At 49.6% G+C, this 19,575-nt stretch overlaps 1 protein-coding gene across 5 annotated transcripts in view; it reads left to right on the forward strand.

Moving 5' to 3' along the window:
- The window catches only part of DGKD (diacylglycerol kinase delta), a 110,575-nt gene that overhangs the window by 85,436 nt on the left and 5,564 nt on the right, over positions 1-19,575 (forward strand). For all 5 annotated transcript variants that reach the window (XM_025463486.2, XM_035716873.2, XM_025463488.3 and 2 more), the window contains 12 exons: positions 519-668; positions 1,462-1,590; positions 2,822-2,918; positions 5,306-5,416; positions 7,678-7,774; positions 7,977-8,084; positions 9,057-9,170; positions 10,190-10,324; positions 10,649-10,800; positions 12,459-12,570; positions 12,656-12,748; positions 13,905-14,024. In XM_025463486.2, coding sequence (XP_025319271.1) covers positions 519-668; positions 1,462-1,590; positions 2,822-2,918; positions 5,306-5,416; positions 7,678-7,774; positions 7,977-8,084; positions 9,057-9,170; positions 10,190-10,324; positions 10,649-10,800; positions 12,459-12,570; positions 12,656-12,748; positions 13,905-14,024 — 1,418 coding nt within the window. The remainder of the gene's footprint in view (positions 1-518; positions 669-1,461; positions 1,591-2,821; positions 2,919-5,305; positions 5,417-7,677; positions 7,775-7,976; positions 8,085-9,056; positions 9,171-10,189; positions 10,325-10,648; positions 10,801-12,458; positions 12,571-12,655; positions 12,749-13,904; positions 14,025-19,575) is intronic.

Raw genomic sequence — 19,575 nt, forward strand, 5'->3', positions numbered from 1 at the left:
CAAATGCAGTGTGACCTGTGAACTTCAGGCATCCAGCCTCCCTCGGGCTGTATTGTCCTCCATCTGTGTGCTCTCACGACTCTCAGAAACCATTTCATCCCACTCCCACTCACCCCAAACCCTTCCCAGCAGACCCGCCTCCTCGTCCATCAGTGAGAATCAGGGGTTGTGATCCCCGCTGGTGTGTGTGCGCCAGGCCTGCTTCTGGCTGATGGTCAGGTGGAGGCCCCATGTGCCTTTAGTCCACTCCCCTTCTCCACGTCTTCCAGCCGCTTGGCTCTCCTCCTTCTCCCCAGCCCATCCACGCAGATGCCCGGAGCCCGACATTCTTGGACGGCTCAGAGGACAGTGGGGACGGGCTGGCCACTTTGGGCTGTGAGCCCTCAGCTGAGAGGATGTCTAAACAGAGTTCACGGAGATGGGGAGAGGAGCCTATGTTGGGCAGGCGCTCTGGGCCACGTGCCATCCATGTACTTCACCACCATGCACTCAACTGCAGTCGTTCTTTCCTTGCACAGCTGTTGACGAACAGAACGCCCAGACCCAAGAACAGGAGGGCTTCACCTTAGGTCTCTCTGAGTCAGAGGAGAAAAAAGACCTGAAGTCGGATGACAGAGTGTGTCCCACTGAGAGCTGTGGGGTTGCCAAGGGCAGGAGCCTCCGCAAAGGTACCAGCCAGTCCTGATGACCCCATCACAGTGCTCAGGCCTCTGGGGTTTGCCATAGTCAGAAAGCTGGCCCTAGGAAGGTTTAGGTTCCCTTCTCATAGTTGCTTTGACTTCTTAGTATAAAAAGTCACGAATGCATGGCCTGTTTCCGTGCACCACCTCCCTTGTCTGGGAAAGTCCCTGCAGGACCCCATAGGAAAGAGTGTGCTTTCCCCAGAACCTGCCGATGCACGCCAGGCGCAGCAGGGCTCAGGCATTCCTGTGCAGGTGGTTGCAGGCCAGGCTACCTGGCATTTTGGCTATGGTACCACCTAGCCCTACGGGCTGTCCGCTGGAGCTCCTTATCCCTTTGGAACAGCTCCCAGCCCAGGCTGTTGCTGTGGAGAGGCACCACCTTCCGACTGACTGTGTAGCCCCCTCCTTGTAGCCTGTGCAACCCGCTGGGAGGTGTCTGCCTGAGTGTTTACTCCATGATCATTACTGTTCTGAGCTCCACTCTGCCCTCCACGGGCGCCCACAGCCCCCACTGTGACTGGGAGTCAGCCCCACCCCCCTGTCCCAGCCTCCAGAGGGTGTCCAGACCCACTTGCCTCTCCGGCCCCTTCCCAGGTCACCTCCTCTCTCCTGGACTCTTGATTTGTCTCGTACCCTCTGCTGGGGCCTGACCAGGGCTGGTGACCATTCCCTACTCCCCTCAGCCCTTAGCAGCAGTTGTTTCTCTAATGACCTTTCCCAGTGCTTCAGGAATGTTCTATTTTGGATGGTTTTACGGGTTTCTGTTCTGTTTTTGTAGTGTCCAAATCCCCATGTGAGAAGCTGATAAGCAAAGGAAGTCTGTCACTGGGCAGTTCTGCCTCTCTTCCTTCCCAGTCAGGAAACCGGGATGGCCTGCCAGCCCTGAACACCAAGATCCTGTTCTCCAGTGAGTGTCCCCACAGGTTGGCCGTGTGTGTCTGTGGGCCAGTGCAGGTGGGGTGCTACCCTGCCAGCTAGTGAGGTCAGGGGCCTCCTGCTTTGCCTGGCACGGAGTCTGTGGGAATGAATGAGACCCAGTTCCTGTCCTTTAAGAGTTTATATTTAGGTCTGTGGGAAACAGAGACTAGGTTTCAAAGTGATATTATGGCATGAAAAGTGCTTTTATTTATTGTAAGGGGCAGCCAGCCCCCAGATTGCTGCCAGAGGCCCCAGAAAGGCATCATTGAGGAGGCGATAGTTGAGCTGGGTCCTGAAGGATGAATAGGAGTCATCCTGAGTGAGGAGGGAGGGGTGGGCAGGTTGTGGTGGGGAGCCAGCTGAGTCATCCTGTCATTTCTAGCATGATTGTAGGAGGGCACAAATGGCCACGGAGTTGGGCCAGTCCACCTTCCTATGTTTGCTTTCATTTTGCCCAGGTAGGGGTGGAGGTAACCGTCCCTCCAGAGGGCAGTAACAGTTCTCTGTGTCTGCAGAAGGAAGGGTTAGCACTGGGACTGAGATGGCCAGTAGGAGCCCCTTAAGCAGCTTCAGGTGACTTCCTGAGTCCTCCTGGGCCTGGCAGAGTGCACGTCACACCATCGGCTCCCATAAGTGATTGGGCAACTTCTAGGTGAATCTCAGCTGAATAGAAAGTTCCAGAAGCCCTTGGGCAATGAGGCCAATGAGCTGTATTTGTTTAATCAGAGACACATGTCCCTGAATGGGTGGACTGGCGGGGCTCCAGTTCTGCCCTGGTGCTCAGGACTTGACATTTTCAAATTATAATGCAGATTCCTTGAGGGTTCTGGTCACTTGGGCTGTTCCCTATTTACGTCTCCTGAACTTAGCCTCTCAAAGCCGTGCGGCTGAATGCTAAGATGACTTGTACTAAGGGATCGTTAAGTGGAGCTTCTTACCTGTGATGGAACTGACTTTGTAAGCCGTTCTTTGACACGTCTTCTAGGTGTTGGTCTCTGCCACCCAGTGTGTGTGTTTTTGCTCCATGAATATGGATTTATGGTGGTAATCTTTGGCCTGAAACACTTAATTGTCAACATTTGGATCTGTTTCTACATTATTGAGAGATGTTTAATTACAGTAACATGTCAAAGAGTACGTGTCCCTCAGCCTAGAAGACGTGAGCGTCTCCTAATCCAGTGAATCCTGACCTGCAGTCTGTCCCTGTTCCCTCCCTCCAGATGTTCGGGCTGGGATGTCTGGTTCCTTGCCTGGAGGTTCTGTCATCAGTCGCTTACTAATTAACGCGGATCCCTTTAACTCTGAACCGGAAAACCTGTGAGTATGGGGGTAAAGCAGGTGCGGGTGCACGGGTTGCTAAAGAATGTTGGAGCCCAGAAAGCCGGTTTGGAATTGGCCAGAGGAGTTCATGTACCGTTGACGAGGAGGTCCTCCTCCAGCTTTGTTAGCTGAGAAGGAAAACCTAGAAACTGTGGTGCCTCAGCTAAGCGTCTGGCTGGAAAGTTCTGTGATGGGAGTAGCCTGTCCTGGCTCATCCCAGCTCCCCATCTTGTGTCAGTGGCTCCCGAACATCCTTCAACATCTGAGGTTTTCGGAGGGTTCAGAAGCTCCCGCCTTGTTCTTTGTCACTCTCCAGGACCCTGGCTGGCCCTGCGTTGGTGCCTCGTCCTGACACCCTTCTTCCCATGCTCTACCCTTTTGGCCCTGCAGGGGCCTAGGCTCTGGGGCCAAATCTAGGAGATACTTGGGTTTGGGATCGCAGGGAAGAAGGCTCCCAGGCTGCTCTGTGGGCCATTGCCATGTCCTCTGCCCTGTTTCTCAGGCACCGAGGCCTCTGTCAGTGGAGTTTATTCAGGCCATGGTGGAAACAGATGGTATTTTGAAAACCTGGTCTTCTAGGGTTTCCCTTCTGCTGGCTGGTAGCAAGGTCTGGGCAGTGTGGCTGGTGGCAGTTGGTTGAATGTGTGCCATGTGTGTCTGGCGTGGTGGAGGGTGACAGAAATGTGCAGCTTTGTGCAGACTCTGGGGGTTCTGGAGAGCAGAGCCAGAAGTGTGCAGAGTGGCCTCGGTTCAGACATCTGCTGCCAGATGCTAGCCTGCATAGACACGTCAGCGTCCTTGTCCCGGACCTGACACTGCTGTCTGCCTGCCTTTCACCCGCTGCCCTGGCCCTTCTGGGGCTTGGGTCCTGACCCTCCTGACACTGTTTTCCTCAGTAGGGGCTGCAGCCTTCCATGAGCAGCACTCAATAGGGCCTCCTGAGCTAGATACTTCTTTTGTTCCCTTCACCTAAGACCAGTGAGGTCCCACACCTGGCAGCGGAGGCATCGTCTTTTCCTCTTGTCCACATGGGGTGAGACTCATCTGGGGAGACAAGCTGCTGTCCTCTGTCCATGCAGGGTGGCGCGCCAGGGCCATGGCCAGGGGGGCCCCAGACTCATGGTCATGCTGCCGGGACCTCCGGGGCCTGGCCGCCTCCCACTTCCCAGGTCCCTGTGCCCAGTCTCTCCATTCTCCTTCCCTTGTCCCCAAGCTGTTTTTCTGGATCAGATCCTTCACTTTTCCCAGGACCTATAAATACTGGTCAGCATGTGGTCTTCTGCTCAGAAAACAGTTTTGACTTGAGCTTTGCTCTCACTAAGCTTTTAGGCACTTGGATTAGATATGTCATAAAAACATGTCCGTGTGGTGATTGCTTCTCAAATCAGGCTTCAAACGCCTGTTAACCTAAATGTGGCAGAGTTCTGACCCACACAGTACTCTCTGTGCAGTTTGTGTGGGAGCCGCCACCAGGAATGCCAGGCATGTCCCCTCCTTGCTGCTTTCTCCAGGCAGAGGGTCAGGGACTCCTTTACACCAGCTGCCCTGGAGGGAGAGGAGGGTCTACAGAGCCCTAGTGTGACCCCTGCAGCCACGATGATTGCGGAGGGGAGGGGATGGGCTGAGAAGCTGGAGTAAAATGAGTCTCATCAATGGTGGACACGGGGAAGGCAGGGGCTGGGATGGACGTTTTCACATTTGGAGATGACTTTGATCAGGTCTGGGGGTGTTTGAGGCACGTTCTGAGACCCATGGTTGAAGGTGTGTGAGTATATGTGCCATAGATATTGTCAGGTTTCATGTTGCCTGAGAGCGTGGTGGGGAGTGTGAGACGGTGCAGCCGCTCTGGGAAAGTCTGGTGGTACCTCAAAACCCAGTGTCCATGAGGCCCAGCATGATCTGGGGCCACGCCCAGGAGGAGGGAAACCGTGTTCACTCCGGCATGTGTACTGGTGCTCACACATCTACAGCGGAGTGCCGTGGAGCCATTAGGAGGGATGAGGTCCTGAGCCCGACGAGCCCCAAAAACATGATGCTCACACTCTGGATTCCATTTGTATGAAACTTGAGAATAGGCACAGCATAGAGACAGCAGATTCGTGGTTGCCAGAGTTGAGGGTTTAGGGACTGATGGCTAAGGGCTTGCTTTTGGGGTGATGAGATGTCTTAAAATGGATAGTAGCGACGGTTACGTGACCAAGTATGTTAAAGATCACCAAGTCCTACATTTTAAATGGTTATGTCGGGTGGGATGAGTTCTGTGTCAATAAAGATGCTCCCGAAGAACAAGCCATGAGTTTTGCCCTCAGTGAGAGATGCTTGGAGGTTGAGAGGCTGCTAAATGAGCCAGGATTGTTCTCACTGGACTGACTCCCCCTTTGCAGAGAGTATTACACAGAGAAGTGCGTCATGAACAATTATTTTGGCATTGGCCTGGATGCGAAGATCTCCCTGGACTTCAACAACAAGCGTGATGAGCACCCAGAGAAGTGCAGGTAGGTGGTGGCCTGTGTGCACACCTGCCCTTTGCACCCTCCTCGCTTCTTCTTCCGGGAAGCGAGGACTTCGGGAGTCAGCAAGGTAAAGGGCACACAGTGCTAAGGCAGAAGGCATATGTAAAGCCCAAATGTCTTGTTGTCGGAAGGAAGGTGCTTTTACAAGATGTGGCTGGGAGCAAGTTGGAGTCTAAGAGGGCAGCCTGGAGGAGGGTTCCATCTCTCAAATTCCACATGAGAAAATGAGTGACTGTGGTCAGTTGGAAGGGCCTCGTCCGAGTCTCTGGAGAGTCAACAGTCCGTGGTGATGCTGTGAAGGGCCCAGCGACGTACAGTGTGCTAAGAAGTTACTGTGCCAGACTTGAGAGGCCCTGGCAACGTTGGTGGCGGGTCTGTATGTTCCTCACCACCAGGCAGCCCTGGGCGGCCTGGTTGGCTCCCCACAAATCCCAGGAGAAGGCGCCCTCCACAGAAAGCCACATGAGAGGCCCGAGGGGTGTCCCTGGAGACGTTCAGTTTCTTCCTCTAAATTACATCTGCTCGCCCCTCCCGGCCTAGGGAGGGGATGGAGAAGAATGGGCAGGTTTCCTCCTGGGTTGAAGTGGAGATTCTGTCTCCGTGGAAATATGAGAAGTGAAGCAGGAGTTAGCATCTCCCTCCTCACCCCTCCTGGAGGAGGAGACTATTCAGCTTTGACATTCTAGAACTAGTGAGGGAGAAGCTGGCGTGAGTGTGGACAGAGACAGCCATTGACGTAGGAGTTGAGGGGCCCCTTGCTGGAGAGCCTGCAGACTCGCTCGCTGTTCCATCTGGTCTGTGTGCCCCTGCTTGCTTGGTGCCATTATCACCTGGAGGGGTGACTGGGGGAGCTGGGTGGGAGAGGGTCACACACCTGAGGAGCTGCTCTGGTGATCACCCACGTTCTGTGTGGTTGGAAATTTCTGGGAAAACAAAATCAAGTATAAGAATTCAAGAAACTTTGAGCTCTGGGGCTCTTGAGTGGAGGAAGGGGCCTCAGAGGCCCCCCAGGGACATCTCTGTTATATAGCACGTGGTGGTGAGTCCAAATCATTTAAGAATAACTGAAAAAGTAATTAAAATGTATACAATTTAACAGTAAAATAGGTGAGGAGGACAATAGACAATACATTCTTAGAGCTGTGGGACCCTGATAGGACACTCCCTGGGTTTGTATTAAGGGCTTTGAAAAGGTCTAAGAGGAATTCCAATTCTATGAGTCTATCCTTTTTTTTTTTTTTTTTAAATATTTTATTTATTTATTCATGAGAGAGAGAGAGAGGGAGGCAGAGACACAGGCTCCCTGCAGGGAGTCTGATGCAGGACTCTGTCCCAAGACCCTGGGATCACGCCCTGAACCAGAGGCGGATGCTCAACTGCTGAGCCACCCAGGCGCCCCACCTATGAGTCTTTCCTAAAGAAGTAACTGGAAATGTTTGAGAAGAGGTGTTGTGCAAAGGGACCAGTGCCATGTAATACACAGAGCCCAGGAGTGGGAACTGGCTGGGTCCAGTCAGAGGGGTGAGGCTGAGCAGCGATGGTGGGGAGGTACCCCGCTGGGGTCAGCCCCACCTCGGGGCACAGGCTGCAGGGCCAAGTGCACAGAGTCAGGCAGGAGACTGGAGACGGCTGTTGTACCCATAAGTCAAATACCTAGAAAAAGTTGAGGGAATACAGCGAAGTTTTTTATTGCCAGTCGTACAGATGTGGGGATTATGAGGATTATTCATTCCTTTGTGCTTTTCTGCACTTATCAATTTCTGTGATAAGCATAATTTTACAGCTGGAAAAAACATCTGTTTATTTTTTGTTTTTTTAATTTATTCATGAGAGACACAAAGAGAGAGAGAGGTAGAGACGTAGGTAGAGGGAGAAGCAGGCTCCATGCAAGGAGCCAGATGCAGGACTTGTTCCCCGGTTTCCAGGATCAGGCCCTGGGCCGAAGGCGGCACTAAACCGCTGAGCCACCCGAGCTGCTCATCATCAGTTTTTTTTGTGAGGTTCTGTAATGTCTGGAAATTACTTTCTGGGGAGTGTTATTTTTTAGCAGAATTTTCCATCAGCAGATGTATTTCTTTCTGCATAGCTCACAGACACGTCACGAGGGAAGTCTTGGTGCTGGGAGTGCTTGTTGCATCTGACCGGTGTGTGATCAGATGCCTTCCTGAAGTTCTCAGCAGCGACTGTAGTTCTCTGTAGAAACAGAGCTGAGATGCTATGTGTTCTTTGCTTTCCGCCCACAGGAGTCGGACCAAGAACATGATGTGGTACGGAGTTCTCGGGACCAAAGAGTTGCTACACAGAACCTACAAGAACCTGGAGCAGAAGGTCCTGTTGGAAGTGAGTGGGGGGGGGTCTCCTGTGACTGCGGCAGGCAGGGGCCCGTCTGCCCTCCTGTTAGCCCTTCTCCTGGCCGGGTGGAGACTCCCTCAGTCTGGGCCAGGAGTGGGCAGGAGGCAGGATTTCTAGTGAAGAAGGACCAGGTCCATCCTGTGCATCTCTCTCTCTCCCTTTTTCTTTTTCCGGGATTTCCACTGCTCAGTGTGATGGTCGACCCATCCCACTCCCCAGTCTCCAGGGAATTGCCGTCCTCAACATTCCCAGCTATGCTGGAGGGACCAACTTCTGGGGGGGCACCAAGGAAGATGACGTACGTACTGGGGTCCTGGGTGGCATGGGCCCAAGCTGGGTGTGGGTATCCACCACTTCAGGCCCCGGTGGAGCATTCTAGCTCTTAGGGCTCTGCTGGTGGTGCAGAGGTGTGGACAGAACTCCTTCCTTGTGCTGGCAGTCGGGGGTACAGTGGAGAACAGGACAGATAGGGTCCCCTGCTCACGAGAAGAGAAGCTGAGTAGGACAGATGTGGTCAGGGGTATAGATGTAGAAGCCAGGCCCGACTCCAATGTGGGGCAGTCTGGGAAGGCCTCTCGGGGAGACATCTACACAGACCTGAAGGGAGACTTCGGGTTGGCAGGTCAGGTGAGGGGAGGGTGCAGGTTGGAGAGGCTGCTCCAGGGAATTGCTGGAACAGCGTATGAGAAGGCTTAGTGGTGAGACAGGATGTGGTGTGGAGAAAGTTCTCTTGCACGGTGCGCAGTGGGTGGGATGCAGACAAGTTAGAGCCCATGTGCAGTTGTGTAATCTGGGGAAGAAGTTTGGAGTTTCTGCTAAGAACTGTGGGAGGCATTGATTGCCTTTAACCAGGGGTGTGGCTTCCTTCATACATAATAGCCAACAAAAATAGTTCACATGAACTACACCCTTGAGAGGCTCTGGGAGCCGTTCAAAGCACCAGGCCCACATTACCCCAGTCCTCATAAGAGCGTACCAGTGTTCTTCCACAGGTGGGGGGACCGAGGACAAGAGAAATTAAGTGACTTGCTTGGGGTCACACTACTAGTCCAGCTCAGAGATTTGATTCCTGGCAGCTGGTGTTAGGGCCTCTCCTAGAAAACCCCTCAGTAGCACATCCACCCCACAGCTGCTTCTCAGCTAGGATACACCACCCCCTGGCAGTGCCCCTGTCTCTCTCTAAGCAGAGTAGCAGCCCAGAAAGTGAGCACAGAGGGGTGTGCAGGGAAGTTCGGGAGCAGAGGTCAGCTCTTAACACTGGTCCTTGCAGACTTTTGCAGCTCCGTCGTTTGATGATAAGATCCTGGAGGTGGTTGCTGTGTTTGGCAGTATGCAGATGGCCGTCTCTCGTGTCATTAAGCTGCAGCATCACCGAATCGCCCAGGTACTGGCCGTGGTCCTGCAGGTGGGAGGACCCTGGGAGGCAGTCTGGCTCATACATGTTTGGAGAGGCAGGGCCTGGCCCAGAACCAGTGTCCATCAGTGCATTCCTGCTACACAGAGCCCAAGAGAATGGGCGATCTTCTAGGAGCGCCCTCGGGCCTCCCTGCCTCCGGGCCCAGAGCCCTTCCTCACCCATTGTATTTGACAGTTAACAGTCTTTCACAATTGGGGCCAACGTGAATCCTGTCTGAGCTCCCTGCTCTGGTTTTCTTTGTGGGTGCCACCTGTCCCCTGCCCCCTCTTGTCGAGGTGGGATGAGATGAGACAGGCCCTATTGAACTCGGCCCGTGGCAACAGCTTCAGCAGCAGCAGCCTGAGTTTGAGAATGGAGGCCAAGCAGTGAGCCATGGAGAAAGTGTAGTCTTACCTGGCTGCTCTCCAGCCCCGCTGGAGAGGGGAGGCAGGAAGGGGATCCCCTAGTACTTATTATTTCTGGTGACAGCTTGGGGAGGGCAGTGTTCTTATGCATAAGGAGCAGGGAGGCTGATAACCTAGCCCACTGGGACCCCAGGCAAACGCTTCCCAGTCCTTCTGGCCTCGGTCTGCACCCATATAGGGTGGGGTGTTTGAATTTTATGACTTTAGCTCTCAAGCAGGATTTTTTTGTTGAAAAGAGAAACAGTGCATCGTTAACAGGGTTTACCCTGTTCTGGGAGGTGTTTGCATGTGTGCAGGGCCCTGTGCTTGTATCTGACCCCTGAGGTCTCCTCGCCGTGGTCACAGATGCAGTGCTGGGTTTGGGGATGGCAGGGGTGGAACACCCTTGGTTTTCATAAGCTGGGCCCAGACAGGGATGCCTTGATTGCGGTGGTGGTTGGTGGCAGGCGTGGTGTCACCCCATACGTCAGCTGCTGTGTGCAGGGGCGTGTAGGACAGGAAGGCCCCTACGGTGCTGAGATGCAGCCTCTAGGCTCCTTGGTTCTGCGCGGTGTACAGCTAACGGCTGTGATGTTTGCTCAGTGTCGCACGGTGAAGATTTCCATCCTGGGGGATGAGGGCGTACCTGTGCAGGTGGACGGAGAAGCCTGGATCCAGCCTCCAGGATACATTCGGATCATCCACAAGAACCGGGCGCAGACACTCACCAGAGATAGGGTAAGTGAGAAAGGCTGCCTGTGGGGCCCCGGAGAGAGCAGACCAGTCCCAGGGCTTGGCTGCGGGCACGCCTGTGTGCCTCCTCGAAGAAGGCCTGGAGTTTCTAGTGTTTTATTCTAGGAACTGACTTTTGTTAGACACAGAGATTAAGTGAACAGGGGTGTAATTTCCAGGACCCTTCCCCTCCTCAGCGTGAAACAATTCTGGCTCTCCCTTTCTGGCTGTTGTTCAGCTAGTGTCGCAGCAGTGTTTGCTGTTGGACATGTGCTTGCCCCTCTCGAGAGAGAGCGGTGCACGGTGTGATAGTGCGGTCCTGTGCCCTAGGCATTTGAGAACACCCTGAAGTCCTGGGAAGACAAGCAGAAGTGCGAGCTTCCTCGCCCCCCATCTTTCTCTTTGCACCCGGAGATCCTGTCTGAGGAAGAGGCCACCCAGATGGACCAGTTCGGGCAGGCGGCGGGAGCCCTCATCCACAGGTGGGCCCTCGCCCTCCCTGTCCCGTTGGCCTCCTCCCTGCTGGAGCTCCTGGGCCCCTGATGGCCTCCGGGCTCTGTGCTCGCCGCAGGGGGCAGGCGTGGCGTTCCTCTTCCCCCGTCTTATGTGCCAGTCTGCCTCCATCCCAGGGCCCCCAGCTGGGGTTTCTGCTGGCCCTTACCTGTGGTTCATTTCCACAAATTGGCTTTCGGAGATTGCTCGGATGGAAGCTTAAAATCCACAGGTGTTTCCAGAGCCAGCCCACAGATTTAAAAACCTATCCTGGATTCCACAGACTAGTCCACCTACTGCCTCTTATACTTTATCCCAGAGAGCAGGTTTGTTACTAAAAAACAAATCTTACAGTTATTAAAAGAAAACAAAACAATTGAGACCCAAAGGCATTTCCTTCTCTTACTCTGCCTTTGAGAAGTGGCTCCTGGGGAAGACCTTCCAGGACGGTGGTCCTGCTCTGCAACTGTCCCTTCTACCTGCCCCAGGTGCTGGCTGCCGTCGTGCCTCACTCCGGAGGGGTCATTCAGACTGGTGACCTTTGTCCTCTCAGTTGCCAGATCCCCTGACCCTCTTCAGCTGCTGACTGGTTCTGGTTTTCAACCGTATTTCCTCTCCCCAGTCACCCCCTGAGGCTGCACGCTGGCTTGGTGCTCCTGGACTTTGCCTCTGTGCTGCTGTGTGGCTTCCTCCTCCTCTGCCCCCGCCAGAAGCACCGCAGCCCTGTAGGTTCTGGGCTGTGTGTGCCCTTCCTGGGCAGCTCTCCTCCTGCCCTTTCCCCAGGCCTCAGACCCTCGGTCTGTGGGTGGGGAGCTCTCCCAGGATTCTCGTGGGCACTTCTGGTTCCATGGATCCTTCGGGGTCCACTCCCCCGAGAGCATGTCCTGTGCTGTGTCCTCTGTCTCAAGTGGCCGGCACCATTTCTGCCACCGCCCGCCCCCACGGCCAAATTCGTATCCCGGCTGGATGACTTCACTGCTTAACGTTTTTTCTCAGTTCCTTGCTGTATAAAAGGCTTTGAGCTTCCTTCTGTCTTCGTTCTCGTCCCCTCAAAGTCTCTGGTGGCCCCACAGAGCGGGGCTTGCCATCTATTGTCTTATTTAAAACCCAGCTTCTGGTTTTCCCCAGGGAAGGACAAGTGGTCCCCATGCAGCTTCCCTGACCTGTGTGCTCCTTCTGTCCCTGGTGGTCTTGCTGTTTCTGACCCCGTCACCGCCCTATATTCATGTGGGTCCCTTGGGCAAGGGGCTACTGCCTGGGGCCGTGTCCTGGCGTCTGGGCCTTTTGATCCAGGGTCGTCCCCATTGAGAAGCGTCCTGTCATCCTCATTTATAGAGTGAGGAGGCAAAGTCTCCTTTCAGGACTGATCAGCTGTCTCCACACAGCAGGCCTGCAAACCATCTACCTGTTAGCTTGCTGTTGTACAGGGCCCGAGTCTTACTTTGGGCATGTTTCTCCTTGGTCAAGTTGCTGGAAAAACTTGGATTTTGATGTCACATCTCCTGGTTAAGACCTGGTCTGTTTGCCATTGGCTAAGCTGTGTCTGCATTGGCCCTCTGGGCTGACCCTGGGCCTGTGTTCAAGCAAGGTGACCTTATAGACTGCCCCTTCACCTGGTCTGATGAGTGCTGTGTTTCTTTCCTTTTAGTATCCGAGAGATAGCTCAGTCCCATCAAGACATGGAGCAGGAACTTGCCCACGCCGTCAATGCCAGCTCCAAGTCCATGGACCGGGTGTACGGCAAGCCCAGAACTACAGAGGTGCCTGTGCTTTTTGGGTCTTACTCCTTTGGAGTCCTGTAGCCCTTAGGCCTTCTTACATGGGTGTCATTCTGGTTCCTCTCAGGGGCTGAACTGTAGCTTTGTCCTGGAAATGGTGAATAACATCAAAGCTCTGCGCAGTGAGACGGAACTGCTGCTGGCTGGGAAGATGGCCCTGGTAAGCCACCAGAAGCCACGAGAGGCTGGCTTCTCGTGCGCATGCAGTGACCATTGTTGTACAGAGGGCAGCACACTTTAGAATTCCAGACTCCGTGCTGGAAGGGGCCTTGGAGGTCATCTGATCTGGCCATATGATTGGCTCTCAAACCCTCTGGCCACATCTCAAGCACGTCATCTCAGGCTTGTTAGACTCCTAACAAGAGGACAGAACCTTTGTTGCCGCACACAGGATTCTGCTTTAGAAGTCTGCAGGCATGGAGCTATCAGCCTGTGACCAGGCAGGTGGGCCTTGCGCTCAGACACACAGTGTGTCATCCTTTCTCACTCAGGCCTGCAAACCTGGCTGAGGAGTCAGCCCTCGGCAAGCATGCAGGTGGGGTTTCACCAAATTGTTGAAGCTAGAATAGGGAAAACTCAAGGGATGGCCTGGCCAACCTTATTATTTTAAAAAATGACATGGAAATAAAGGAGATGGAATGACTTGAAGATCACACTTCTGGAGAACCACTCCAAAAGGTTTCCGTGTCCTCTGTTCTTCATTTCAAAATAGTCTGCTCTTCTGAATGTGACAGCTGCCCCTTTGCCACCTCATAGCATTTCCTGCGCTCTGGTGCAGGTGGACTGGTCCTGTCTCTCTCTGATGTAGAGGTCCCCGGTTAAAATGAAATAGGTGTGATGTCAGTTCTGCTAATTCAGTTTTTAGACAAGCTTGGTTTATTCCATTATTTATGAAAGGAGAGTTTTAATTGCCTCACCTGATCCTGCTCAGAAGGGGAGGTTCTGACTTTGGCTCCTTATCCAGTGCTGTATGACATAGTTTCCTTAGGAATTTTTTTTCCAAGATTTTATTTATTTATGAGAGATACAGAGAAAGAGGCAGAGACATAGGCAGAGGGAGAAGCAGGTTCCCTGCAGGGAGCTTGATGTGGGACTCGATCTTGGGACCCTGAGATCACAACTGGAGCCAAAGGCAGACACTCAGCCACTGAGGCACCCAGGCATCCCATCCTTAGGAATTTTTTTATAAGAACTCTCTGAAAAACAGATCGCTTCCCCTGGAACAGATTGCGTGCCTGTGTGGGGGCTTTGCTGTGTCCCTAACTCCTCACTGCTAATAACCAGCTGTGTGTCTCTTTCCTTCCTGCCTGGAGCAGCAGTTGGATCCTCCTCAGAAAGAACGACTTGGGGCTGCTCTCACAGAGATGGACCAGCAGCTCAGGAAGCTGGCGGACACCCCCTGGTTGTGCCAGCCCATGGAGCCTGGTGATGAAGAGGTATGTGGGTCCCAGGGCTTCAGCTTGGGCATCCCTGCATGTAGTGCCTCTTCCTTCAGTACTGTAATCACTGTGATCTGTGTGGCTTTGAGGTTAAGGTGGCATCTCATTTTGCAGCCCCTGTGGTGGCTTCTTCAAGACTTCTCTGTTAAAATGCCTCAGGGGTATGGAAAAAGACTGGCAGGTAGGAAGGAGTTGGGACTTAGTATCGAGCACAGTCCTTGATGACTAGGGCCCTTGTTGCCTTCAGAAACAGATGGGCGGGGCTGGCTAGGAAGTTGATGGAAGGCTGAGCCTAGCCACACTTTTGTCCCTGGTGTCAAGACACATTGGTTGGATAAATGGCAGCTTCTTTGTTGTTGACAGGGACAGAGCTGGTATATTCCACTCATTCACAATTTTCTTTTGCACGTATTAGAGTCTTCAGCTTGCCATACTCCCTCTAGCAGGGACAGATAGGATGCTGGGCATATTGCACTCTGGTATTGTTGCTTCCTGCAGCAGGTGAAGAACCCAGGAGAGATGCCTGTTTAGATGGTCAGTTTTGTGGGCAGCGTCTTGATAAAGGTGAACTATAGATTGTTTTTTTTCTCAGGGATAGAACAGAAGTGGGTCAGGAGAAAAGTTCATCTAGGTTAGGGTACTGCAGTCTTGCAAGAGAAAGAGCTGTTAGACATGACACATCTGGCACTCCTACTGCCAGTTTTGTTTGTTAGAAGCTGTGGCAGCAGTAAGGTAAGGGAACAGAGGAAGGCTACAGCAGTCTATCCCACTCTTCTCTGAGTATGCAGGCATTGGTTGACAAATGCAAACCCTGCATGGAAAACTGACTCCAAGGCCTTCCAGTGAAACAACAAAACTCAGCAGCTTAAGTATGAGGACATTTTGGTTAAAAAGGCCTGGCCAAGCTCATCAAAATTAGTTTGTTAACTATAAAGTTTTCATTTGAAAGAGAATTACTAAAATAATTACTAAAATAATAATAATAATAATAATAATAATAATAATAATAATAACTAAAATAATAATATACTTTTATACTAAAAGTATAAAATACTTAATAGATGTAACAGTAACATAGCTCTTTATTTCCAGATTAAGTTATCAAAGCTTGTGAAATAGTGAGGTGGGGAGGCTGGGAAGAAGATATGGACAGAGGAATGAAGGCATATTAAGGTGGAAAATTTTATTTATTTTTATTTTTATTTTTAAAGATTTTATTTATTTATTCATGAGAGACAAAGAGAGAGGGAGGCAGATATACAGGCGGAGGGAGAAGCAGGTTCCATGCAGGGAGCCCGGTGTGGGACTCGATCTCGGAACTCCAGGGTCATGCCCTGGGCCAAAGGCAGATGCTCAACCGCTGAGCCACCCAGGCGTCCCAAAGGTGGAAACTTTTAAAAAAGGTTCTTGACTTTGATGCTTAGGGAAATGCAGAGTTAATAATATCTTTAAAAACTTAAAAAAAAATCTTAAGGCTGGTTTCTAATAGAATTGAAAATATTTATGTTCTCCAAATCAGTTTTTCCACAGCAAAAAATAAAAAGACTCTTAACTACAGAGAACTGGAGGGGAGATTGGGGGGATGAGCTAAATGAGTAATGACTCTTAAGGAGGGCACTAGTTGTGATGAGTACTGGGTATTCTATGTAAGTGATGAATCACTAAATTCTACTTCTGAAAACAATATTACACGACGTGTTAACTAACTAGAATTTAAATAAAAACAAAAAAAGAAGGACTTAAAAGATGTAACTAACAGCATACAAGTAAAATGAATAGAAAATGATATAGCTTCCCCTCTTAAAAGCAAATTATTATGGTTGGTATATTGTTAGATTTCCTTTTTAACACAATCACAAGAATCCAGTTTTCTCTCCCTATTCCTAGTTAAAACTTTGACAAAGATTAAAACAATTTTAAGAAAATACATAAATGTTAAAGTAAATATTAACATAAAAATAGAAATTCAGTAAATGATAAGATCATTTTATGTTGGTAAAATATAATAATTCTATGATCATAAAATTTATTTTTGTCCTCTTGGTCTATCTGTTAACTGTTGAACTCTCTGACCATGAATGTAGATATCTCAGTATATCTTTGTGGTTTTGTATTTGCTTTCTGTGTTTCAAGGTTATGTTACTGGCTGCATGTAGGTTTTAATCATTACGTAAAGACCCTTAGTAATTCTTTTTAAGTTTCTTGTTTGGTATTTTCATTTCCATACTTTTTCTTTCTAGCTTCATGTGGAGTGTCTTACAAATAGTATATTGTCAAATTGAGTTTTTATCCAGTCTGTGGAAAACTGGAGAGTTCAGTCTATATTCGTTATGATTACTGACCTATTTATCTGTATATTTTGCCATATTTTGTATTTAGTATTTATTTCACTTTTTTTTTGTTTTAGTTTCTCCTTTTTGATTTGTTAAGTCTCTCTTTCCTCCCACACACAACTCTCCTTGTCCCTTCTAGTAGTTTGGAAATACATACTATCTGTCTATTCATTTAGTGACCACTCCCCAAGTTTTAATTTTAACTTAGATAAAAATCCTTAAAGCAAAAATTTCTTGAAATGAGAGAAAGTGATAGAAACCATCACTGTCAGTCCATGAGTAATGAAGTAAACTGTATCATGGTATACAGACAAAAGAAAATTGAAAAATTATGTGTGTGTGTATATATATATATATATATATATATGCATATGTGTATATGTATATCATGTCTCTCTAGAGATAATTTTATTCTCTGTAAAGAGGGAATATATATATTTTTTCCTGTTGCCCACAGGACATTTTCAAAATTGGATCATATTCTAGATAAGTGCTACTGATGGGAAAACTCTTTGTTATAGAAATTGAGAGGAAGAGTTTAGAAACTTTTAAGCAACTTACAGAAAAATATTATTTCTCCTGAAAATAATAAAAAATTGAGGCTTATATTTTATACGTCCCATTTTGGTTTCTTTCTTTCTTTCTTTTTTTTTTTTTTTTTTTTTAGTGATTTATTTTACTGTATTTCGTTAAAGTATCAGTCCACTACGGAGGAATTGTTACAGTTGGTTCCCTTCCAGGGGTGGTTTGAGCAGTGCAGTGCTGGGCCACAGGAAACCTCAGATACCAACTCAGAATAGACGTTGTACCAGCTGTCAGCTGTGGGCGCTGTGCTCCCGTGCGCTCCCCGTGGTGGGTAGCTTCCTTCTGCATGCAGGTTCCCTCTGAGGATGGGCGGAGGGCTAGGGTTTTCCTCAGTTCATGACCAGTGTAGCAGCTGCTGCACGGGGAGACTTGCAGGCAGGTGCCTGGTTGCAGGGTGACCAGACCACTTGGTTTGTTTGGGACTTTTCAGGTCTTAGTACTAAAAGCTCCTGTTTCAGGGATTGTGGCTCCAAAACTTTAAGCCAAAAAATATATTTTTTTTTTCAAAAAATATTTTCAAACAAATATCACCAAATGTATGGCCACTGCAAAGACAAATCAGCACAAGTGCCCCCTGGGTATCTGACTTAAGGAATCCTTCAAGCCATGTTTATAGTGGCCCTGGTTTCTAGGGCTCCTAGCTGTGGGCTGGTGAGACAGTGCAGGATAACAGGTGGTGTCAGTGGCAGGTTAGTTGCAAAACCAGAAACCCTCTGGAGCCAGAGAGGGTAGAGCCAGCAGGGACTGGGCTAGTGTTTTTGTAGGTGTTCATCCCAGAGAACCTAAGGCCAGAAACTGCACCCAGGCATCCCAGGAGTGAAAGGAAAAGCACACTTGCTCCTGGGACCTTCTGGGCTCCCCAGGGCTCCTGACTTCTCCACCCTTTCTGTTGGCTGCCTCACAGCTCAGCGCTCCCAGCCTCTGGGACTCCGGCTCAGTCTCGCCCACACAGGGGGAGAGATGGAGGTGACGTAGAGTGGGCAAAGCGAAGCGTGAAGGGGATGGTGCCACATTTCTACTAGAATAAACATAGGACAGTTATTTATTTGAAAGTAAAAAAAGAGCTGACAAATCTGCGAGTTAGTTCTTAGCAAGTACAGCTGACTCTTGAACAATACAGTTTGAACTCTGTGAGTCCATTTATATGCAGGTTTCTTTCCATTAAATATGGTCCAGTACTGTAAATGTATTTTTTTCATAGGATTTTCTTAACAGTTTATTTTCTGTAGCTTTTTTTTTTTCCCGTAAGAATACAGTATGTGATACACATATCAAATATGCAGTGACTGTTTATGTTATCAGTAAGGCTCTTTGGGGAGTCAGAAGTTACACATGGATTTTCAACTTCATGGCATCCCTGACTTCTATGTTGTTCAGAAGTTAACTGTAAAGTACAAGAAATTAAATCACTCTGTGGCATATAATCAAGGAGATTGGACAACATGAAGTGGTAAGGGTCAGGTAACAATAGATAAGAGAATAAATCAATTATACTATTTTCAAAGAAATGCTAATTTAAAAATCTTGCTGAAACTGATGAATTTTCAGAAAAAAATTTATACAGAGTGAAGTCTGAAGATGTTGAAGGAAGAATAGCCACAGGACAACTTGAAAAGATAAAAAATGTCAAGGGATATGTTATTTCCATATATGAGAAATAGCATCAAAGCTAGGAAAAGATGGACATTATCTCAGTTCCTGTTTTAAGTCATGATAAGAAACTCATGGAATTTACCATATCTGTTGTTTTTGAGTGTACAGTTCAAGTAGTGTTGAGCGTATTCACATGTCATGAAGCAAATCGTCAGAACTTTGAAAGTTTTTTTTTAACTAGCACATCTGATCTCAAAATTGCATATTATCAGTAGATCCATAAAAACAGTTTCTTTAAATCAATTAAAAGTAGTTCTTTATAAGAGACTTCCAGCTGGAAAGTGCAGAGGGATGGAAAGGCCATTTTGTGCCCTGCGTTCCCCCCCCCCCCCCCCCCCGTGAGCGCTGTACTTCCGGAGGGTTGTAGGTGGGTGGTGGAAGAAGTCACTGACCCCAGGAAGTGGACGGCAGGCCTCACCGATCAAGAGGCAGTCGCAAGCCTGTGGTGCTGCCGGTGACCTCGTCATGTCTGAAGGTGTGAGTCTGGATCCAGTGAGCAGCTCCACGCTGGCCCCGTGTCTGTGTGGGTCTGAGTCAGAACGTGAACCGTCTTACTGGATAATAGACAGCTGGTTTTCCTGAATGTCCCTTGTGGCCCTTGTGAGGGTCCTGATCCAAACATACCAGCTGTGAGGATAAGCCTTTGAACGGCCAGGGAGATTTAGCATTCTTAGATGTAGATGACTTGTGACAGTGTGAGGATGGTGCTGTGGTTAGGTGCTTTAAGAGAGTGCTCCTGTTTTAGGGTTGCATACTGAAGTATTTGGGACGGGGAGTAGTTTGATGTCTGAAATTTGCTTAATTTAAAAGGTGGGGAGATGGAGTAAGATCACATGTTGATAATCAGCCTCATTCTGCTGGTCATCCCATTTTATGAACGGATGAAAATACATTAAAAGTTAGAAATAAATGTAATCCTCATATGCATTTAATAAAAGAAACTGTAAAGTCAGGCATAGGATGCTGTTGGGCCATGC

Source organism: Canis lupus, chromosome 25 (assembly GCF_003254725.2).
Source record: "Canis lupus dingo isolate Sandy chromosome 25, ASM325472v2, whole genome shotgun sequence".
Classification (NCBI taxonomy): domain Eukaryota; kingdom Metazoa; phylum Chordata; class Mammalia; order Carnivora; family Canidae; genus Canis; species Canis lupus.